Below are 24,291 nucleotides of genomic sequence, written 5' to 3' on the forward strand. Positions count from 1 at the left end.
CCTACTAGGCTCAGTCATTCCCTGAGGCCTACTAGGCTCCCCTAATCCTCAGAACCTACTAGACGGGAAGGTAAACAGTGCGCTCTGTTTCCGTCATGGTGTCCCGTTGCGCCAGAAGCAGTTTAGCCCTGCCTGCCACATGAGCCGGAAAGCTGTCTGCGGACAAATGCTGGCTCCCTCGGCCTGTAAAGCGAGATGAGGGCCGCAACCCCAGAGTCGCCTTTGACGGGACTTAACCATCCAGGGGTCCTTTACCTTTCCTTTACTAGGCCTGAAAACTCCCCAAGGCCTACTAGGCCAGCCAGTCCTCAAGGCCTCCTAAGCCTGGACATTCTCTTAAGACCACCTAGGCCTGGACAACCGCCCAGTTTAAGGGCCATGTTATGTACTGAGTTGAATAGGATCCAAAATGCAGCAGTCTGGTCCCAGAACAATAGGATTCAGAATGCAGCAGTCTGATTGGTCCCAGAACAATAGGATCCAGAATGCAGCAGTCTGATTGGTCCTAGAACAATAGGATCCAGAATGCAACAGTCTGATTGGTCCTAGAACATAGGATCCAGAATGCAGCAGTCTGATTGGTCCTAGAACATAGGATCCAGAATGCAACAGTCTCATTGGTCCTAGAACATAGGATCCAGAATGCAGCAGTCTGATTGGTCCTAGAACAATAGGATCCAGAATGCAGCAGTCTGATTGGTCCTAGAACATAGGATCCAGAATGCAGCAGTCTGATTGGTCCTAGAACAATAGGGTCCAGAATGCAACAGTCTGATTGGTCCTAGAACATAGGATCCAGAATGCAGCAGTCTGATTGGTCCTAGAACAATAGGGTCCAGAATGCAGCAGTCTGATTGGTCCACAGGAGCCACCCAATCCAGCTCCAGGTGGAAGGGAATCCGCAACCTGATTGGCCTACAGGAGAATCCCGGAATCAGCCAATCACGTGGGGCCCATTGTGTAAATAATGTATGTAAAGCAGACATTCTGGGGGAACTTCCATTCCTCCTCACCACTATGAGCTGAATAAAGAGCATGAAATCTACTCTCAACTCCGAGTATATTTCAGGCCACTTCCAGATTTCAGGAACAGTAATGGGAACTAAACCGGCCGGGATCAGGAGGCAGAGGAGCATTTGAAAGAGCCCAGAATGCAGAGCGCCAGTTGCTTGTTTTGGGGATTGTTATCTCTCCAAGAGACAAATTGGAAGCAGATTCGCTCCTGCCCAGAGAATGCAGGGAATGACCAGAGTGCTTGAAGAGGGCAGCAGAAGGCCGCTTGGCGGCATTCAATGCAAAATGGCTTTGACAGTGTCCTCTTCTTTACTCCTTCTGGTGCGGGAATCCGATCCTTTGGATTCCAGCTCCCAAGTTAGCGGGAGGCGTGTGTCTCCCCCACAAAGGCAAACCGGAATCCAAAACCACATCCTTGAACCAAGCGTCTGTTAGGTCAAAATGCATTCCTCACTGAGCCTCCCAGATGGCTTTCAAAATTACTACCGCCAAGCAGATTTCTGGCCTGTTTCGGCTCGAGGGCCACATTCCTATCTATGCAACCACTCAGGGGCCACACGCCAGCCGCGGGCAAGACCAGAAAGTGGCGGACTCTCCCTTGGAGATTTATAAGCAGAGGTTGGGTGGCCATCTGCCAGGGAATCTTTAGCTGCAATTCCTGTATTGCAGGGGGTTGGACTGGATGACCCTCAGAGGTCCCTTCCAATTCTACAAATGGGTGCTTTCAAAAAAAATACGTTGATGGTTGTTCAGTTGTTATAAATCATATTTCGCAGTTGAAATCAGCTTACATCAATCAGTCAAGACTCCTAGCTTGACGCTATTCTCTTTTTTTGTGGCTGGATGCTCGGTGGAAAAAAGCAGGACAGGAATACTTTAAATAAACTTCAAAATACTTACATAAGGGTGTTTCACTTCCTGTTGCTTTGAAGCTGCAAAGCCCAACCCAATGCGTGTTTACTCAGAAATAAACCCCTCTACGCTCAGTTGGGGCTTACTCCCAGATAAATATACAGAAAAGAGTGGGGGAACGTTGCACCGCCTGGGGGCCACATTTCATCCTTGGAAACCTTCCAGGGGCCAGGTGGGTCAAAAGGCAAAAGCAGGCAAGTTTCTACACTCAGAAACACCCATAGCTGTCAACTTACAGATTTGAAAATAAGGGACCAGCAGCCTCAGAAATAAGAGATCAACAGACAAAATAAGGGATTTTCCAAGCACAGGTATGTTCAACTTCTGAGGCCCTCCAAGCCAAAGGCAGAAAGCCCAGCCAGCAGCCAAACGAAGCCTCAAGCAGTGGTTCCCACAGCGCAGCAACCCGGCAAAGGGGATGCAGCAAGGAAAACCACTGTCACCTCTCTGCTGGGAAGCGCTGAGCAAAGGCGAGTCCCCAGGCAAGGCGGCCGATTTGATTGGCACAAGGCATGCAAGCTCCACCCCCCAGTCATTCTCAGACTCCTTATTGGGCGAGCAACGCAGCCAAGCCACACAGTTGGAGCCTCCCTCCTCCCTGGCCGGCAGGGAGGGAGGGAGAGGAGCTGCTTCCTTTGAAACCCGGGAAATTTAAGGGACATCATCAATAAGGGACAGCAGCGGGAAACGGCGCTGGGATAAGGGACTGTCCCGCCAAATAAGGGACGGTTGACAGCTATGGAAACACCCCTTCTCTTTATCCTCCATCCCAGCAAGAGAGGCAAGTAAGGACCGTATCCCAGCCATACGAACGCCATAGCTCAGCTGGGAGAGCAGGAGACTCTCAGGGAGGTGGGTTCGAGCCCCATGTTGGTTGGAAGGTTCCTGCATTGCAAGGGGTTGGACTAGATGACCCTCGTGCCCCCTTCCAATGTCTGTAGTGTTTATCCACCCGGATCTGGCCCACGGCATACCTAGCACCCCACAGGCGGCGTCCATGTGTGGGTGCTGGAGAGATGATCTCTTGTAGACCACATGGGGACTGCCTTCGCTCTTGTGCCCCCCACTGATATTGGTGCCGGGGCTCAGGGGCTCAATGAAGTACTCCTCGCCGTCTGCGATGATCACACCATGCTGGAACGAGAAGAGGAGAGGAACGTGCAAAGCGTTTATACGTGGGTCTGCCTCTGAAGACGGTCCAAAAACTTCAGCGGCCAGATCACTCACCAGAACAAGGCGGTTTGAGCACAAATCCTGGCACAACCGCACTGGCTGCCAATTAGTTTCCAGGCCCAATTCAAAGTGCCGGTGCCAACCTTACAAAACCTAGCACAGCTCAGGACTTCAATACCTTAAAGACAGCCTCTCCCTGTATGAACCAACCCGGGCCCCACGCTTGTCACCGGAGGCCTTTATGTCCCCCATGCCAGTGGCAGCAAAAGAACAGGGTCTTTTCTGTGGTGGCTCCCCGATTGTGGGATGTTCTCCCCAGAGAGGCTCGCCTGGCAGCATCACTACATGTGCCAGGCAAAAATATTCCTCTTTGCCCAGGCCAATGGCTATTAAATAATCTATGGCCTGTGAACGTGTGGCAAAGAAGACCGTTAAGACGACTGCTTTCTTATTAGGCTGTCAGTATGCTTTTTATTTATATGCTTTTATTTATATGCTTTTTTGGGATGCGGGTGGCGCTGTGGGTAAAACCTCAGTGCCTAGGACTTGCCGATCGTATGGTCGGCGGTTCGAATCCCCGCAGTGACGGGTTGAGCTCCCGTTGCTCGGTCCCGGCTCCTGCCCACCTAGCAGTTCGAAAGCACCCTTAAGTGCAAGTAGATAAATAGGTACCGCTTTATAGTGGGAAGGTAAACGGCGTTTCCGTGTGCTGCGCTGGTGCTGGCTTGCCAGAGCAGCTTCATCATGCTGGCCACGTGACCCAGAAGTGTCTGCGGACAGCGCTGGCTCCCGGCCTCTTAAGTGAGATGGGCGCACAACCCTAGAGTCGGACACCACTGGCCCGTACGGGCAGGGGTACCTTTACCTTTATGCTTTTTATTATGTTTGTATCACTGATGTTCTGAAATGTGTTTTTAATGTTGTACACTGCCTTGGGATCTCCTGATAAAGAGTGGTATATAAATTGGAATTATTAATAATAATAACAATAATGGCTATTAGCCATTAACGGCTGTGGTTTGCAGGCAAGGCAACAAATGTTTTGAATACCAGTTGCTGGAAAACACAGGAAGGGAAAGAGCTTGTGATTGGGTCCTACTTGCCCACAGGAAACCTGCACTGCAGCTCGTTGGACTAGAGGACCTCTGGGGGTCCCTTCCAACTCCACAATTCTATGATTCCATGATCTGGACGGCCACTGCGAGAGCAGGATCCTAGGCTACATGGGCCGCTGCCCTGACCCAGCAGGCTGCTCTTACGTCCTTATGTTTTGCACCCCAGGGTGACCCTGCCCGCAAGCCACGAGGCGACCCCCCTCTCCTCCTTCCCGGCTGCTCTCTCTCCGGCTGACGCTCAAGTTTTCGGCCGGACTCCTTGCCAGCCTAGCCTCACACTACCCCGCTTGTCCTCGGAAGCGTGACTTGCAGCCAAGAGCAACAAAGCTTTCATCCGGAAAGGAAATCCACAGCAAGGCCATCAACACCGCCCCTTTCTAGGGCTGGGAAACCAGAAACTTTTCATTACACGCACACAGAAGTGATTCAACTCTGGTTCTTTGTGGAGGGGGCTTGGAGGGAGAGAGAAAAAGTTGGGGGACCCACAGACCAACTGATAACCATGCTAGAAGATTTCCAAATGCTTTAAAAGAGAGAGAGAGAGCAGGGGGAACTCTTATTTTTTTAAGAGTTAAAATTGCCCTGGGAGGAGGGCTTCCCTTCCCATCTTATCCCGCGCTGCTCGACAATATTCCTTTTCATTCCGCTGCAGAGACAGGAGAGAAATTCGGCCTGCGTTCGGAGTCGCATCGGAAAGGTTGCAGTGCCTGCGGCATTCAAGTTTAGGGAATTCGTGGGCATGCGATGAAGCTGAACGTTGGAAGATTCAAGACAGATAAAAGGGAGTCCTTCTTTACGCAGTGCAGTGTTAAATGATGGAACTCCTTGCCCCAGGAGGCTATGATGGTCATCAACTTGGATGGCGTTAAAAGAGAATTAGACAGATTCATGGAGGAGAGGGCCATCAGCGGCTACTAGCCAAGGGTTGGCCACTGTGAGAAAGGGATGCTGTGCTAGATGATTCAGCAGGCTCTTCCCAGGTTCTTAAAATGGTGTCCGGTGGCATTTAGGTAAAGGGTAAAGGGACCCCTGACCATTAGGTCTAGTCGTGGCCGACTCTGGGGTTGTGGCGCTCATCTCGCTTTACCGGCCAAGGGAGACGGCGTACAGCTTCCAGATCATGTGGCCAGCAGGACTAAGCCGCTTCTGTTGAACCAGAGCAGCGCACGGAAATGCCATTTATCTTCCCACCAGAGTGGTACCTATTTATCTACTTGCACTTTGACATGCTTTCGAACTGCTAGGTGGGCAGGAGCAGGGACCGAGCAATGGAAGCTCACCCCGTCGCAGGGATTCAAACCGCCGACCTTCTGATCGGCAAGTCCTAAGCTCTGTGGTTTAACCCACAGCGCCACCCGCATTTAAACATTGGCAAAAACCTGCACCTAGATCTCAGGAACAATCCAGCCAAATCTGGTTGGTATCGTTGCAGTTTTGAAAGTTTTAGTCCACCATCTTGATTCAGAATGGCACCTGGCAGTATCCAAATACAGTCATACCTCAGGTTACAGACGCCTCAGGTTGCGTTTTTTCAGGTTACGGACCCGCTGAAACCCGGAAGTACCAGAACAGGTTACTTCTGGGTTTCAGGGGCTGCACATGCGCAGAAGCGCTAAAACGTGTCTTGCGCATGCGCAGAAGCGCTGAATCGCAATCCATGTGTGCGCAGACGCGCCACTGCAGGTTGCGAACGCTGCAGGTTGTGAACGTGCATCCCACACGGATCATGTTCGCAACCCGAGCGTTCACTGTATGGATGAAAACCTGCACCTTGATCCCAGGTACCGTCTTGTAGACCTCCAAGTGTCCCAATTTCCCAGCCGTCCCGGTTTCTGATTTGAACCCAGAATGTCCTGCTGTTCCTTTGGAAGTCCCCATATTCGTCAGAGAAATGTGGGGGGGGGGGTATGCAGTTATGCAACCCCTGAGCCAAGGAGATCCAGTAACTAGACAACCTTTAGAAGATTTCTGAAGGCATAGGGAAGTTGTTGTTGTTGTTGAACAGGTAAAGGTAAAGGGACCCCTGACCATTAGGTCCCGTTGTGACTGACTCTGGGGTTGCGGCGCTCATCTCGCTTTACTGGCCGAGGGAGCCGGCGTACAGCTTCCGGGTCATGTGGCCAGCATGACTAAGCCGTTTCTGGCGAACCAGAGCAGCACATGGAAACGCCGTTTACCTTCCCGCCAGAGTGGTACCTATTTATCTACTTGCACTTTGACGTGCTTTCGAACTGCTAGGTTGGCAGAAGCAGGGACCAAGCAACAGGAGCTCACCCTGTTGCAGGGATTCGAACCGCTGACCTTCTGATCGGCAAGTCCTAGGCTCTGTGGTTTAACCCACAGCGCCACCCGCGTCCTGTTGTTGAATAGGATGACCCTAATTTCCCCGGAGAAATGTTGGAAGCTGTGATCTTGCAAAATCTGGCAGCGAGGTCTTAAGAGGTGCCTGAAGGCATCGTGAACAGGCAAACTACTTTCCAAAATCAGCAGGAAGAGTTCCTGCCGTGCCCAGGTCCTGTTTGTGGGCTGGCAGCAGGATGCCGGACTGGATTTTAGCATGACCCAGCAGCCAGGATCATCTTAATTTCTTACTCCAGAATCCGTTCCGGGATCTTGCATGGTTAGGAAACTGTCTGGGGGTGCATGTCGGGGGCGTTTACTGAGTTACCGCCATGTCCTCAGGCTGGGAGCCAAAGAGACAGTGACAACAGGAGGAGGCATTGCAAAATTTTCCTCCTTGAATTGTAAAGAGGGAAAGAATGAGTCTCGGGTTGAGAAACCAAGGAGAATCTTCCAATGTGAAGAGTGGAAGGAGTCGCCCACGGAAGGTCTGCAGAAGCTTTTCCCCGAAGTGCAAACCTTTTCCACTCGGAAGGAATAGCGTAAATCTCTCTTTGGGAGTGATAATAATAATGATTTTATTTTTTATGTGCCACCCATCTGACTGGGTTTACCCAACCACAGTGGGCGGCTCCCAACAAAATATTAAAAACACAATAAAACATTAACCATTAAAAACTTCCCAATACAGAGCTGCCTTCAGGTGTCTTCTAAAAGTTGTGTGAGGTTTTTTTAATCTCTTTGTTCCGCAGGGAGGGTGCCACTGCTGAGAAGGCCCTCTGCCTGCTTCCCTGTGACTTCACTAGAATCTTACATTGTTTTTAGGGAGCAATGAGGACTAGAACGTTGCCCTGTTGTTGTTGGGTTTTTTTAGGGGAGGGTCCCAGGCCTAGCACAGACGAGGCTGAGCCGGGGGGGGGCAGCTTACCAGCCCGTTGCAGTTGCTGATGGCGACTTTGGAGCTGAGGTACTCGTCTTGCAGGTGGCCAGAGTAGTGGCAGTCCTCGTGGAACTCATGCTTCCGGTCGACCCCGTCGTGCCGCCAGTACTCCACCCGGAACCGCTCCGCCAGCAGGTTCGTGTGCAGCGTCAGGTTGAGGAGGAACTGCGCCCGGTGGGCTGAGACCCTGTAGAAGACCTGCTGCTCCCGGGGGGGCTCGTGGGAGGGGGCCCCCGTCCCGCGCCGGGCCCGCCGCTTTCGCGGGCTCTTCACGTCAAACGTCAGGAAGTCCCCATTCTGGTCCACCTGCACGGGGAAGGCGATCTCATAGTGGTCGAGGCTTGAGAGGAACTCCTCTGGAGCAGGGGGAAGGAAATGCAGAGAGAAAAAAGAAATGGGTGAATCGGGACCTTGGTTCAGTGCCCTGGCCATTCCCAGGGTTTTGCTCGGCGTGGCAATGCACGTTCATTCCGCAAGAGAGAGATGGGGTGCCCCTGGGGCCTTCTAGATGTTGTTGGGGTCGAGTTCCCACATCCCCTCTGACCAATGGCCACACTGGGTGCTGGGAGACGGGAATCCAGCTGCTCCAGCAGCACTAAGTGGACCACAGTTTTTGCCTAAGAAGAGGCATTCCCTGCTCTCATGTGAACACCCCTTCTAAGTAGAGGCGTTCCTCCGACTATATCTGGATGGATAAAGGCCTAGTGAGCAAAGCAAATCATCTCTGGCAGGTCTTGCCCCCCATGAAGCAGCTGCCTCAGTCCCATCCAATCCAGGATTTCCCCCAAGCAATCGGAGGCTGTGCCTGCACACAGGCAACCTCTCCTCTGCCCTCTTCACGCCTCTCCTGGTTCTAGGGGACAATAAAAGAAGGGAGCTTGTCACAGCAAGAGGGGGAGACACTCGTGACGCTTCACCATCTCTGCCTCTTGGCCTTCCTCCTCTCCTGCTGCAGCCTTTGATTCTGGGCTGCTCTCTGGCACAGACTCTCCCTGCTCACTAAGCCCTGTTACCCTTTCAGCTTCCAACATCTCCTTACCCCAGTCCTCCCTTTTCTCCTTCTGCCCACTAATGACCGTACAGGCACTGAGGCTTCTTCCCTTCAGGGTCTCCCAGCTGGTTCCTCGCACTGTTCCTCTGTGTCCATCTAGTATGTGACATCCCAGAAGAGGCAGTCTCCCATCTCCCCCACCCAATTTGGCCTCTGTCCTCGCCGCTGGAAGGCTGCCCAGAAGTAAAGGCAGTCCCCAGGTCAAGAAAGCTTCCTTTCCCCTGCCTTGAGGTCTAGTAAGTAAGTCGTTATATTGCGGTCAATGACCAGTATCAAAACATTGAACACCAACTGCAAAATTAAAAAACACAGAACAAAGTAAAATAATCTAAAATCACATATACATAAAAATAAGGGGGGGGGGGCTTTCTGACCTAGGAATGTTCGCCGGACAATGTGTTATAATCCTGGGTAATAATAGTAATACCTGACCCATCTGGCTGGCTTCCAGAAAATATGGAAAATAATAAAATGGGCTGCCTTCAGGTGTCTTCTAAAAGTTGTGTAGTTCTTCATCTCCTTGACATCTGCTAGGAATTGCGTTCCACGGGGAGGGTGCCACCACCGAGAAGGCCCTCTGCCCAGTTCCCTGCAACCTCACTTCTCACAACGAGGGAACTGCCAGAAGACCCTCAAAGCTGGACCTCAGTTTCTGGGATGGACAATGGGTGTGGAGACGCTCCTTCAGGTCTACAGGGCCGAGGCTGTTTAGGGCTTTAAAGGTCAGCACCAAAACTTTGAATTATGCTCAGAAATGTACTAATCCTTGCATGTCGTATTTTACCGTATTTTTCGCTCCATAGGGCGCACCAGACTATAGGGCACACCTAGTTTTTAGGGGGGGGATAAAGAAAAAACATTTTATTCCCCCCCGGCCCCAAAGAGCAAAGAAGCCAAGACAGTGAGCGGGATCCATCCTGCTCGCTATCTTGGCTTCCTCTTTAGCCACGCGCAACCTCTCCAGCCGGGATGGATCCCGCTCGCTGTCTTGGCTTCGTTTTTAGCTGCAGGGCTAGGGCGGGGGAAGCCCGAGCTTCCGCCAACCCCAGCCCCCAGAACAGGTCCGGGAGCTTGCGGGGCTGGGGGCACGCTCCAAAGGCTTGATAGCTGCCTGAAGCCCGGGGAGCGCAGCGGGAGTTGGCACTGCGCTCCCTGGGCTTCAGGCTTCAGGCTGTATCCGCAAGCCTTTGGATTATGGGGGGAACTCCTGCTGTGCTCCGAAGGCTTGCGGATAGCTGACTGAAGCCTGGAGAGCGAGAGGGGTCGGTGCACACCGACCCCTCTCGCTCTCCAGGCTTCAGCGAAAGCAACATGAAGCCTCCGGAGCACAGAGGGAGCGCTCCATCTGCGCTTCGGAGGCTTCCCATTGCTATCGCTGAAGCCAAGGAGCCTGCATTCGCTCCACAGGACGCACACACATTTCCCCTTCATTTTTGGAGGGGGGAAAGTGCGTCCTATAGAGCGAAAAACATGGTAACTGCTGATGCCCCAAATTCGGCCACCTTGTGTGTCACACCAGGATTGTTATCTAGGAGCGACAGAGTGGCAAGAAACTGTTCGGTATATTTCAGTATATTTATGGAGTGTATTGGCAGAATCAGGTCAGAGTGTAACTCTCTATAAAACTAGCACTGAGGACTAGGAGCTTGGGGCTCCACCTTGCACCACCGCTCCCCCACCATACCTTGCGACTGGAAGGCGTAGCCTGGGAGGTTGCCCACGGACACGGCCGAGACGAGGGTCCAGGTCAGAAGCCTCCAGGCCGTCGCCATAGTGGGCTAGGATGCTCGCTGCGATGGGGGCTGCGTTGGACCAGGCCGAGGGGGTCTGCCCCAACATTGCTTTCGCTGAGCCGCCACGCTTGCTTAGACAGGGGTCCCCCGTTCCTGGGTGTCCATCCTCGGCCGCTGGGTGCTCTGCAGGAGGTGGCAAGGGCGGGGCGGGCGTCCTCTGCGCTCAGCATGTGCCAGGAGTCTGCGGCATCGCTCTGTCGGAGAGGAGCGTCACAGAATCACAGAACAGGAGAGTTCGAAGGAACCACAAGGATCATGTTGTTCAAGCCCCTCCAACACAGAAACCTTTTGGCCAAGCGTGGGGCCCTGAGATGCACGCCCTCCAACATTTATCCGATGAAAATAATAATAATAATAATAATAATAATAATAATAATTTATTATTTGTACCCCACCCATCTGGCTGGGTCTCCCCAGCCACTCTGGGCGGCTTCCAACAAAGATTAAAAATACATTAAAATGTCACACATTAAAGACTTCCCTAAACAGGGCTGCTTTCAGATGTCTTCTAAATGTCAGGTACAGTGGTACCTCAGGTTACATACGCACCAGGTTACATATGCTTCAGTTTACAGACTCTGCTAACCCAGAAATAGTACCTCGGGTTAAGAACTTTGCTTCAGGATGAGAACAGAAATCACGCGGCGGCAGCGGGAGGCCCCATTAGCTAAAGTGGTGCTTCAGGTTAAGAACAGTTTCAGGTTAAGAACGGGCCTCCGGAACGAACTAAGTTCTTAACCTGAGGTACCACTGTAGTTGTTTATTTCCTTGACATCTGATGGGAGGGCGTTCCACAGGGCGGGCGCCACTACCGAGAAGGCCCTCTGCCTGGTTCCCTGTAACCTCACTTCTCGCAGGGAGGGAAGCGCCAGAAGGCCCTCGGCGCTGGACCTCAGCGTCCGGCAGAATGATGGGGGTGGAGATGCTCCTTCAGGTCTACTGGACGGAGGCCATTTAGGGCTTTAAAGGTCAGCACCAATACTTTGAATTGTGCTTGGAAACGTCCTGGGAGCCAGCGAAGGTCTTTCCAGACCGGTGTTATGTGGTCTTGGCGGCTGCCCCCAGTCACCAGTCTAGCTGCCACATTCTGGATTAATTGCAGTTTCTGGGTCACCTTCAAAGGTAGCACCACGTAGAGAGCATTGCAGTAGTCCAAGCGGGAGATAACCAGAGCATGTCCTATTCAATAACAACAGCAGCAGCAATTGTTGTTTTATTGTTTATATCCCACACATCTTGCCCCAGCCACTCTGGGCGGCTTCCAACATATGTGAAAACATATTAAAACATTGAACACCAACAACTTCCCTATCCAGGGCTGCCTTCAGTTGTCTTCTAAAAGTTGTCTAGTTACTGTGGGAGTCACATGAAGCACCGCTGCCTCTGCCATGGAAGCAGAGCTGTTGTGGCTCATAGAGGAGATTTTGTGGCTCAAGAGAGAGAAAGATAGTGGGGGAGAAAGAAAGGAGGACAGAAACTGCGAGGTGCTTGGGACACAAAAACAGTGGGGAGAGTGGCAAGGGAGAAGGACACAGAGAGGATTAGTTTACATCTTAATTCTCCCCCCCCCTAAAAATCCAGATTGTTGTTGAAGGGAAGGAGAGCGAGAGCGTCTGTTCCCAATTTTGCCACTGGGTCTGCAGACAGCTCGGCCGCGCTGGCTTTGGATCCAGCTGCAGAGGAGAGTAATGGGAAGCAGATGGGCTGGAGGGGTCCCTCTCCGCCTGCGAAGAAGCGAGGAAGGATTTTTGCAAGGCAGGCAACGGGACCCGTGGGCCTTGAGCTCTAGTTTTGCAGACCGGGAGCTCGGAAATGTGGTTATTTCATCATCGGGCGATTGCTGACCAGTGGCGTAGCGTGGGGGGTGCCAGGGGTGCCGGCCGCACCGGGCGCAACTTCTGGGGGGGGCGCGAGTCCAGAGGGAAGGGGAACGCCCCTCGCTCAGCCCGCGCATCCCTCGCCCGCCGGCAGCTTCCCCTCCTCGCCTCGCTCAGCGCCGCCGCCGCGGATGCCGCCCAGACCCCCCAGCGCCCAGACCCCCCAGCGCCCAGGGCCATTTCCCGGGGAGCCTCCTCTGGCACATGCCCCGCGCAGGAGGAGGAGGAGGCGGCTCCGGGATGCTCCCTCCCGCCCCGGGAGGCAGAACGCAACGCACAACACACACACCCCCTGTCGCCCCCGCGGCAGAGCAAGGCAGCCAGACGCGGAGCAGGGAGAAAGGCTCGGGCTCACCTTGGGGCAGCCTCCGTAGGAGGAGGAGGAGAAGCCGCCGCTGCCGCTGCCGCTGCCGCCGCCTCCGTGCACCCCCAGCACCGGGAGAGAGGCCGTTGGCCGCCCGGCGGGCCGTGATTCCTTCCTCCGCCGGGCGCCCAAGGGGAGGGGGCTTCGGCTGCCTCGGCCCGCGGGGGCTCCACAAATAATAAATTTAATAAATTCCTTTTTTTAATAAGATATTTATTAAAGTTTTCAATTTTATACAAAGAGAAAAATGCAAAAAAAATAGAAAATATATATATTAAAAACACATAAAATTCACAACTTATTTTTCAATAACATATTTCCCTGACCTCCTCATACCTCCCCTTCTTGTTTTCTAGTTCAAATTATTTGTTCAGCAAATCCTTATCTCATAGCATTACCGCTAAATAACACCTTATTTTCTATCCAAGTTCTTGAAACTTAAACTTTTACTTTAAAAAACCATTTTTTCATAACCTTTTATACCATTACAGCTAGAAACCACTTAATTTCAATCCAACATCATTCAACATTCCTTAATATTGCAGTATTTCTGTAAATAGTCCTTAAATTTCTTCCAATCTTCTTCTGCCGACTCTTCTCCCTGGTTGCGGATTCTGCCAGTCATTTCTGCCAATCCCATGCAGTCAATCAACTTCATCTGCCATTCTTCCTGTGTGGGTAAATCTTGCGTCTTCCAATACTTTGCAATGAGTATTCTTGCTGCTGTTGTAGCATACATAAAAAAAGTTCTATCTTTTTTTAACACCAACTGGCCAACCCAGTGGCGTAGCGTGGGGGGTGCAGGGGGGGCCGGCCGCACCGGGCACAACATCTGGGGTTAGGGCAAATCCATGGGTTAGGGGGCGCAAATCCACAGGTTAGGGGGCGCAAATCCATGGGTTAGGGGGCGCAAATTACTTGCCTTGCCCCGGGTGCTGACAACCCACGCTACGCCACTGTTGCTGACCCAGGGTAGGCCCATCCAAGTTGACGGCTTTAAATTCAGTGGGTCTACTCTGAGTAGGACTCGGCTGGGGGATTTTGGCATAGCAGGCTCTCGTCTGTTTCAGGGTCTCTCTGTCCCCCATCTTAAAAACCGACTCTCCGCAACTGGGAGCCAGTAGTGGCATAATGGTTAGAGTGTTGTACTAGGACCTGTGTCCTGGGTTCAAATCCCCCCCACTTGGCCACAAAGCTCACCAGATGCCCTTTGGGGAGCCAGTCTCCCTCTCTCTCAGACTATCCTCCCCCAGGACCAGGGCCTTCTCAGTGATGGCTCCGACCTGGTGGAATGCTCCGTCTCATGAGACCAGGACCCTGCAGGATTTAACCTCCTTCCGTCAGGCCTGTAAGACAGAGCTATTCCACTTGGCCTTTAATTTGAATTCAGACTGATTTCCTTTCTCTTCCTTCCCCCTCTCCTTTTATGAAGATCACCCGCTCTGAGACCCCACAGCTAATTCTCCCCTGGCCTCTTGCTGGCCCAAGTAGGACCAATTCAGCCAGCTAGCCCTGGGGGTTATCTAATGCTTATATCCCCTAAACTGAATTTTGAATTTTACTGTTATTCATGTTTTTATACTGTATTTTATGCTGCTTTTATAAGTGTGTGTTTTAAATTTGTTTTTAGCTACCCTGAGCCCGGTTTTGAAACAGGAAGAGCGGGGTATAAATAAATATTATTATTATTATTATTTATTATCCTACCTTGCAGGGTTGATGTTGGGGGGTTAAGTGAGGAGGGGGAGTACTGTGTATGCCACCCCGAGCTCTGCAGAGAAAAGGTGGGATCTAAACGCAATAAATAGATAGTTTTCAAGAGCAACAACCACAAAAGTCTCAAGGAAATTGATCAGAGAGGTAAAGGCATGAGAGTGAAATAAAACCACAGCATCACAGAACTGTAGAGTTGGAAGGGGCCCTCCAAAGGTCATCCAGTCCAACCCCCTGCAATGCAGCTGAAGCATCCATGACAGATGGCCAGTGGCGTAGCGTGGGGGGTGCAGGGGGGGCCGGCCGCACCGGGCGCAACATCTGGGGGTTAGGGTTAGGGGCGCAAGTCCACGGGTTAGGGGGTGCAAGTCTACGGGTTAGGGGGCGCAAATTACTTGCCTTGCCCCGGGTGCTGACAACCCACGCTACGCCACTGCAGATGGCCACCCAACTTCTGCTCAAAAACTTCCAAGGAAGGGGAGTCCACAACCTCTGTTCCGTTGTCAAGAAGCTCTTACTGCCAGAAAGTTTTTTTCTCCTGATGTTTAGTCAGAATCTCCTTTCTTGTAACATGAAGCCATGGGTTCGAGTCCTGCCCTCCAGAGCGGGAGAAAACCAGCTGGCTCCATCTTCCACGTGGCAGCCCTTGAGATATTTGAAGATGGCTCTCATATCTCCTCTTTTCCAGGCTAAACATACCCAGCTCCTTCAACCGTTCCTCATCAGGCTTGGCTTCCAGAATGTAGCAAAACCTACATACTGCTTGATTGTGGTAAAACCTCTGAGCATATACATAATTTTATTTGTATGCTGCCTCTGAGTAGGACAACTCTATGATTTGAAGACGAGTGAGGAGTCAAGGGTGTCCCACAAGCATGTGAAGAGCGCAAGGACAGACCAATCTATCCATTTTGGTTCCTCTCAGCTCCTCGTCCTTCCATTCTTAAAGTTCAAATTCTGCAGGCTGACACATCAGTTGGTGCCTTGTTTTTTGAAAGTCCTCATGAAAGTTCACTCGCCCTTTCCTGCAGATTTCTGCAGGCTTGACTAATAGACCAATTTTGGTTTTGCAAAGCATTTTTTTTCCAAAAGAGCACCTTATTTTCTCTTCCATCACCCAGGACAGCCCTTTTTGCACGTCACCTGGCCAGAGAACCATTTTACAGAATTGGGAAAAGTGCACATTTCAACGAACAGCTCCTTTGGTTTTTTTTTTTTGTGTGTCATTTCAGAAAATGCAGTTCGCCTCAGTGCAAACTGAATAGATTTTTCCCCTCTCCCCATTCCTAGATATCCCTTTCAGAGAAGGTCGCTACCTGATCAGAAATTCAACTGCCATGTCCCTGAGTGCCTTCGTGCCAAAAAGGGCACCGCGGGGTGAACTGCTTACCCGTCAGGCAGATATTAAAGGCTCAGAATATAAAAAGAGGCCATGGCCTTTAGCTTTGAAACATCTGAAATGGAGGTAAAAAGAGAACGCTCACCTCCAGCCTCCTCCTAACCCCGGCTCTCATTTCTAATTAATATTAAGCCCAATTATTTACACTCTCAACCCACCAGACGTCACTGAGCAAATGGCTTGGCTTTTCAACTCGACTAAAGTTTGCTTGGATGATTAAAACAACAGGTTGCAAGGGATTAATTGAATCGAGCGCCTGTGGTGCGGTGGAGTGTGGGTTTAAAAAAAGAAAAAATTGGACGGAAGGGAATGCTTTTAAGGATCCAATCAGAGCATATGACCCAGAGCTCCGAGCCAGATACCCAGCTTGAAGAAGAAGAAAAAAAACCACACTGCTGTTGACTTATTTTTCGTGGGCACCCGAAGAGCGGCCGAGACGATGGAGCACGTTTAAGCTTGTTGGGAAGGTAGACGTGTAATCCCGCAATGCCCAATTAGCAGATGCAGGTAATTAAAAGGTTGTCAGAAAGTTGGGAGGAAAACACACACACAGGGGTGCCAACTTAAATAAAATATGGGGGGGGGGGAGCAGGTAAGCCCCACCCTCCATAATTGATCACATGGTGCAGTATCCTCATGCCGTTTGAATGGCAATGCCCATCAATACCTCCATTGCTGCCTCTCCCCATATGAACCGACCCAGACTCTGAGGCCCTTTTTCATGTGCTTCTTCCATGAGAACAGGGCCTTCTCTGCAGTGGCTCCCCGCCTGTGGGATGCTCTCCCCAGGGAGGCTCGCTTGGCGCCTTCATTAAACCCCTTTAGGCGCCAGGCCTTTGGCTGGCTGATACCCAATGCCCATTTAAAATGTGGTTTTTTTGGGGGGGGTGGAGTGATTGGGTTGTTCTTGTTTATGTTTTTATTATGTATTTTATACTGTGGTTTTATGTTGTAACCACCCTGAAACCTGCTAGCATAGGGTGGTACGCAAATTTAATTAGTAATAATAATAATAATTTGGGAGGGGGCTGGCTCTTGCACACAAACCCCACACCCAAAGCCACCATATAAAGGGAGACTGATGTTGGAAGACTGGCCAGGCCCAAGGAGACAGTCAGGGGTGGGCATACATTTTGGGGGCTGGCCGGGGGGGGGGACTAGACTTTATTTCACCCAGGTCAAAGACCCAGTTTGACACCCCCTACACACACAGAGAGAGGCTGGGGTCTCCATGGCACCCCTTTGGAGGCCCAAAACCTGGCAGCCGCCCCCCCCCACTTCATAGCTACGGCTCTGGGGGGCTGTTATGGGGTTCCCTTTGCAACCAGCAACCTGGGCAGTCCCTGTCCCTGGCATTGCCCTACAACAGATGACCACACTTGAAAATAAAATAAAACAACTACTACATCTCAGATTTTGATGAACATGTCAAAGCCACTGGTGGGAATAAATATTTCCTATGCCTTATACTTTCCAAGAAGCGCGGGGTACCAGTTGGGGAAATGCTATACTGTATAAATGCATGAATTCAGCCGCTTTTAGGACCCCTGGGTGATGAGGGACCCCGAAAGTAATGCTTCCTTCCTTTCCTAGTCCATCCTCCACTGCAGATGGTCGAGATCAGCCCTGGAGATTTTTGCATACGTGTAGAATTTTGGGAACGCGAGGCGAACATACTTGGCATCTTGCAGCAATGTTTTCCCACCCACCCAGAAGGCAGCAAGCCCTTCCCATTCCCCGGAACACAGGCAGAGAGAGACAGAAAGCCCCAAGCAAGACATCTTTTCGGGTGGGGGGCCGGGGGGAGACCGCGTCCCCGGCCTCATCCCCCAAACCGGCCGTTTTTGCGCACGGTTTCTGCAACTCCGTCCTTGGAGCGCTTCATCACATCCCCCCCACCCTCCAGCTTTGCAAAACCAGAAAGTTTCCAAAGGAAGAAAAAAGTATTAAATAAATTCCCTTCGCATACCTTTCTCTAATTTTGTTTTTTTGATTTTTCTTCTCCCCGCCCCGGGTTTCTTGCCGGAAATTTCGGTTGGTCGGATGAGAGGTTATCCAAGCGCAGGGCGCAAAGTTTTTCCCCCAAGCAACAGCTGGAAAGAGAAGAAGAAGGAGAGAGAGAGGGAGAGAGAAGCGGCAGAGGGGGGAATTCAGGGGAAACGCTCCTCCTGCAAAAAGTCTTGAGCTAACGGATTCGTTGCAAGAAGGAGAAGAAAAAACTGAAAGAGGGAGAGGAAGAGAGAGACTTCTTTTCAGGAAGCCAATGGAGGTTGTAGGAAGCAGACCGGGTTGTTTAGCAAAAAAAGAAGGGGGATTTTGCCAGGCTAATTAAGAAAAATAAAAGCCACCACAGTGCTTCCCCCCACCTTCACCCAAGGAAAAAAGAGAGGGAGAGAGAGCAAGAGAGAGAGAGACCTCCTTCTCTGGTGACGCCATTGAAAGGCAGGTCTCTTTCTGTTACAGATGTAAGGCACCGCTGGGCTGCTAAACCTCAGCGGGAAAGGGAGGGGGAGACAGATGTGCACCCTCCAGCATTTCACCGGTGTAAATCATCACCATCAGACCTTTTATTGCCATCGCATACAAACATCCATAACATATCAGTACCAGGGCTTTGCAGAGGCCCAGGCCAGGTAGATAATGTGCCCCCCTTTTTTTACCCTGGGATAACTGAAGTCTTATAAATAAGTGAGTATATAAATAATTTTAACAAAAGTTATGCTGACAAATAATTTTATTTCAAGGCTTGAACCGTATCTGCATATAAAGACAAAATGGAAAATATGGATATACAATAGTGCTTTTTAAAAATACATAGGGAATGTATGCTGACCCTTTGGAATTGGAGGCCCGGGCCAAGTGGCCCCCCCCCTGCCTGGGCCTGATCAGTACAGAGTTACCCCTTCCCCCGTGGCACAAAACATTTACCCAAAAAAGGAGAGGCAGAACAGACTATTGCCACAACCGGTGTAAATAGTAATGTCTTGTTCAATAATAATAATAATAATAATAATAATAATAATAGTAATACCCCATCCATCTGACTGGGTTGCACCAGCCACTCTGGGCAGCTTCCAACATATATAAAAACATAATTAAACACTGAAAAACTTCCTTATCCAGGGCTGCCTTCAGATGTCCTCAAAATGTTGTAGTGACTTATCTTCTTGGCTCAGGGGTCGCATAACTCCAGAACCTCCAACATTTCTCCAATGAAAATAGCGACGTCCTAAGGAATAGTGGAAACAGGATGCGGGCTTGCCAATCAGAAGTTCGGCGGTTCGAATCCCCGCGACAGGGTGAGCTCCCGTTGCTCGGTCCCTGCTCCTGCCAACCTAGCAGTTCGAAAGCACGTCAAAGTGCAAGTAGATAAATAGGTACCACTCCGGCGGGAAGGTAAACGGCGTTTCCGTGTGCTCCTCTGATTCACCAGAAGCGGCTTAGTCATGCTGGCCACATGACCCAGAAGCTGTACGCCGGCTCCCTCGGCCAATAAAGTGAGATGAGCGCTGCAACCCCAGAGTCGGCCACGACTGGACCTAATGGTCAGGGGTCCCTTTACCTTTAAGGAACAGTGGGACATTCCAAAATCAGATCAGAAAACGGGACGGCTTCTGTAAATCCGGGACTGTCCCGGGAAAACAGGGACACTGGGAGGGTCTGCTGATGGGAGGAGAACAGCACATCTAAGGTCGGGGGTGGGGAATGTAATATTTAGAGCAGGGGTCTGCCCGCTGTCGCCACCTACTCTTACCAGCGCTGCGCTGCACTGCGCAACTGCCCACTTCCGGGTCGGAGGAGCACCGGAAATACCCGTATTTTTCACTCTATAAGACGCACCAGACCACAAGACGCACCTAGTTTTTGGAGGAGGTAAACAAGAAAAAAAATATTCGGAATCTCAGAAGCCAGAACAGCAAGAGGGATCGCTGTGCAGTGAAAGCAGCAATCCCTCTTGCTGTTCAGGCTTCTGGGATAGCTGCGCAGCCTGCACTCGCTCCATAAGACGCACACACATTTCCCCCTTACTTTTTAGGAGGGGAAAAGGGAGTCTTATAGAGCAAAAAATACGGTGCCTTGTGCGCATGCACAAGCGTTATTTCCAGCGCACAGCCGGGTCGGAGGAGGCCCGTGCACATGCGCACAAGCTATTTCCGGTGCTCCTCCAACCTGGAAGTGCGCCGGAAATAGTGTGTGTGCACGTGTATCGGCACGCACTCCCCTGCCCTCCAGCCCACTACATGGTCGGCCCTGGAGACACCGGCCCGAGGTGCAGTAAGTTTGCTGACCTCTAACTTAGAGAGCCCGCAGGATCAGTCCAATGGTCCATCTAGTCCAGCATCCTGTTCTTACAGGGGCCAACTAGATGCCCCTGCCAGCAGGATCCGTGCACAGGAGCAACTCTCCCCTCTTGTGATTTCCAGAGACGAGGATTCAGACGGTCTTGTAGCTTGCTCATCAGAAGCCCACATCCTCGCCAAAACATCCCTGCCCACACCCTGCCCACATGCCTGTGCATGAGATGCAGGTGGCACTGTGGTCTAAACCACAGAGCCTAGGACTTGCCGATCAGAAGGTTGGCGGTTCCAATCCCCGCGACGGGGTGAGCTCCCATTGCTCGGTCCCTGCTCCTGCCAACCTAGCAGTCTGAATGCACACCAGTGCAAGTAGATAAATAGGTACCACTGCGGCAGGAAGGTAAACGGCGTTTCCGTGGGCTCTGGTTTCCGTCACGGTGTTCTGTTGCGCCAGAAGCGGCTCAGTCATGCTGGCCACATGACCCAGAAAGCTGTCTGTGGACAAACACCAGTTCCCTTGGCCTGAAAGCAAGATGGGTGCTGCAACCTCAGAGTCACCTTTGACTAGACTTTATACACACACACACACACACACACACACACACAGTGGTACTTCAGGTTACAGGCGCTTCAGGTAACATACGCTTCAGATTACAGACTCTGCCAACCCAGAAATAACCTTGGGTTAAGAACTTTGCTTCAGGATGGGAACAGAAATCATGCTCCAGCGGCACGGCAGCAGCAGGAGGCCCCATTAGCTAAAGTGGTGCTTCAGGTTAAGAACAGTTTCAGGTTAAGAACAGACCTCCGGAACGAATTAAGTACGTAACCAGAGGTACCACTGTATATAGATCTCTCTCTCTCTCTATATATATATATTAGTTTTTTAACATATTATTTTCAACAATTATTAAACATACTTTTGTATCTTATACAATATTTTTTTTACTTCCATCAATCACATCTGAAAATTTTCCAATCTTTTCACTTAATTTACATTTCTTGCTTTCACTATTACATTTAAATCTCATAACTGATGTCTCTCTTCTTTCTCTTCTTTGCAATATTTCTTATATTTCTCCTTACAAAACTTATTGTTGTCCTACTAGCATCATTTGTTGATTACAGTTGCTCTTCAAATAGTTCGTATATTTCTTCCAATCTTCTGTGAATCTCTGGTCCTGCAGGTTTCGAATCCTTCCTGTCATTTTATCCAATTCTGCGTAGTCCATTAATTTTGTCTGCCATTCTTCTTTCGTCGCGCCTTTGACTGGACTTAACCGTCCAGGGGTCCTTTACCTTACCTTGACATTTACCTTTACCTTTTACCTCACCCAGCCTGTATTTGAAGTAGTTCTTTCCCTCTCATTAGTTGTCTCACTTACCCAATTCTGGGTAGGAAAACAGGGTGAGTTTTTTAATCCATTCATCCCTTATTGGCATAATACTTTTTAAAATGTAACTTCAAAATGCAGAGCATCTCAATTTGATCTCTTCCACAGAAGCCTGCGACAGGTGATGCAACTGTGATGGGCCTTGTCAGGCAAAGGGGTCCTACTCTGCGGGAGCATAGAAGCGGGCCTACGGAACTCCCTGCCACAAGGCATTGCAATCTGTGCTGGCTTGGGTGGTTTTTAAAGAGGGCCCCTAATGGGTTTGCCTCCACAGGACCTTTTCCCTATGTTCCTAACTCAAACCAGATCTTTATTCAGGATCATGAGGACTACATCCTTAGTTTACATTTAGAGGGAAACGTCACTATGGAAGACAGAGGGTGGGGAATGGATTGGGGAGTCTGCTTCCCATTTTTGAAAAACAGCGCTGTGCAAGAGTAAAAAAACAGATAATGTACATTTCTCATAATGTCACAGGGTGAAATCACTTATTAAAAGCTGACTCCCCTTGCAAAATGGTGCAGAGGCACAGGGTGGGAATGCATTTAAATAACATTAATGATAATAAATAGATATATTTATAAGGGGCCCTTTATGGGATTGGACATGTGTTAGTGTTCACTTTCAAAGTGCCCTCTGGTGGCCAAAGAAGGGAAAGCTTTCCTTTTTTCAGATATATTTTATTGTTACTGCTTTTTTAAATAAATATTTTAAAGGAAAAATCTCAAAGTGATTTGCAACACATGAAAACATCAAAAAAACCACTCCAGATTAGTATTTCAGATCCTTCTCTAAGTTTTGCTTTCCCCTAATTTATTAGACTGGCTTAATTTATAGAGCTGCCCTATAGCAGAAGGACTCTAGAAATTTCACAAATACATTCCAACACATAACAGATTTTTCTTTAATTTTGTTGACTTCCCATCACATTTTCCAGGGTTTTTTTTTATTTATTTATTTCTTCCCCTATCTGCTCTCTCTTATATCGTAACAATAATGAAATAATCTCCATAGTTCAAACCCTGCTTGCGAAAACATCATTCTAAAATAAGAAACACGTCCTTCTTTCTGTAGGTTTCCTCACCCTGAAAGCATTTAAAGACCTGCTGCGATGGGCGCGTCGGTACTTTTCCCTCTCCCACCATTGGGCCCGCTCAGATAAATTGTCCCTCCCTCACTGAACAACCCTTTACCCAAAGGTTTCTTTTCCTTTCCTCTTCAAATTCTAGCCCAGAGTATCCTCACCTTTGTGAGGGGATAACTAGTAAGTTGGAGTCTCAGACAGAATCATAGAATCCTAGAGTTGGAAGAGACCCCAAGGGCCATCGAGTCCAACCCCCTGCCAAGCAGGAAACACCATCAGAGCACTCCTGACATATGGTTGTCAAGCCTCTGCTTAAAGACCTCCAAAGCAGGAGACTCCACCACACTCCTTGGCAGCAAATTCCACTGTCAAACAGCTCTTACTGTCAGGAAGTTCTTCCTAATGTTTAGGTGGAATCTTCTTTCTTGTAGTTTGGATCCATTGCTCCGTGTCCGCTTCTCCGGAGCAGCAGAAAACAACCTTTCTCCCTCCTCTATGTGACATCCTTTCATATATTTGAACATGGCTATCATATCACCCCTTAACCTCCTCTTCTCCAGGCTAAACATGCCCAGCTCCCTTAGCCGTTCCTCATAAGGCATCGTTTCCAGGCCTTTGACCATTTTGGTTGCCCTCCTCTGGACACGTTCCAGTTTGTCAGTGTCCTTCTTGAACTGTGGTGCCCAGACAGGTTTCCTTTAAACAAACAATAATGATTTATTTAAGGCAAAATAGTATATAACACTCATGGATTAGATTTAGGTAACTTCAAGAATACAGTGCAGTTTCTCTTTAATTCAACCTCAGTTGTTTTTGCATTATAGGTTTGGTTCCTTTATACCAGGGGTCAGCAGCGGGGGCCAGTCCACTCTCTCTCAGACCTTGTGGGGGGGCGGACTATATTTTTTGGAGGGGAAATGAACGAATTCCTATGCCCCACAAATTACCCAGAGATGCATTTTAAATAAAAGCACACATTCTACTCATGTAAAAACACGCTGATTCCCGGACCGTCTGAGGGCTGGATTGAGAAGGCGATTGGGCTGAATCCGGCCCCCGGGCCTTAGTTTGCCTACCCATGTTTTATACCTTGGGTTAAAGTTGCTTCAAGTTGAGCATTTTCAGGTTACACTCTGCGGCGACCCGGAAGTAATGGAACATGTTACTTCCGGGTTTCGCCACTTGCACATGCACAGACTCTCAAAATGACATCATGCACATGTGCAGAAGCAGTGAATCGTGACCTGCGCAAGCGCAGACGCGAGTTCTGTTCTGCTCTGGATGCGAATGGGATCCATTCCAGAGGCTCATTCGCAACATGAAAAAGAGCGCAACCCGCAGCAGTGCGTCTGCACACGCGCAGGTTGCGATTCGCCGCTTCTGCTTGTTACGGTAAAATCTGGGTGCGAGGCTGCTCTGCCACCCAGCTCGTCGGACTAAGTCCGCGGTTCCCTGCGGAAGAAAATGAGCTCAGCCGGAGACAGGAGCAAACTGCAGAAGATCCAAATTTATTGCGCAACAGGTTCAAGGCGAGATTGAACCGCGAGAAAGGGGTGACATGAACTTTTGAGATTTCCCTCCATGTCCCAGAATACAGTGCAAAATACATCCCAGTTACATCATGAATACATTAAGGAGAGGTTGGGTTACACAGATTACATCATGAATACATTAGGAAGAAGTTGGGTTACACCGGATTAACATATGGAGGAGGGAGGGGAGAATATGCAGAGCTGGAGATATGCGCAGATAAGCACATCCTGAGAAGACAATGGTCTATGTACGCATAGTCTGTCACCTGGCATCGCCCGGAGGAAGGGCTTG

The 24,291-nt window shown here is 50.1% G+C and overlaps 1 protein-coding gene across 3 annotated transcripts in view; it reads right to left on the reverse strand.

The window, feature by feature from the left end:
* Positions 1–18,131, reverse strand: part of ADAMTS10 (ADAM metallopeptidase with thrombospondin type 1 motif 10) — a 44,655-nt gene extending 26,524 nt beyond the window's left edge. For all 3 annotated transcript variants that reach the window (XR_014520978.1, XM_083483663.1, XM_083483662.1), the window contains exons 1-4: positions 17,661–18,131; positions 10,230–10,532; positions 7,483–7,850; positions 2,901–3,060 (exon numbers count right to left, since the gene is read on the reverse strand). Coding sequence is in view for 2 of the 3 variants with exons in the window: in XM_083483663.1 (XP_083339789.1) it covers positions 2,901–3,060; positions 7,483–7,850; positions 10,230–10,317 (616 nt within the window). In the remaining variant the exon portion in view is untranslated. The remainder of the gene's footprint in view (positions 1–2,900; positions 3,061–7,482; positions 7,851–10,229; positions 10,533–17,660) is intronic.
* Positions 18,132–24,291: the final 6,160 nt, after the last annotated feature.

The sequence above is a fragment of the Podarcis liolepis genome, assembly GCF_965112155.1.
Source record: "Podarcis liolepis genome assembly, chromosome: 18".
In the NCBI taxonomy this organism is placed as follows: Eukaryota; Metazoa; Chordata; class Lepidosauria; order Squamata; family Lacertidae; genus Podarcis; species Podarcis liolepis.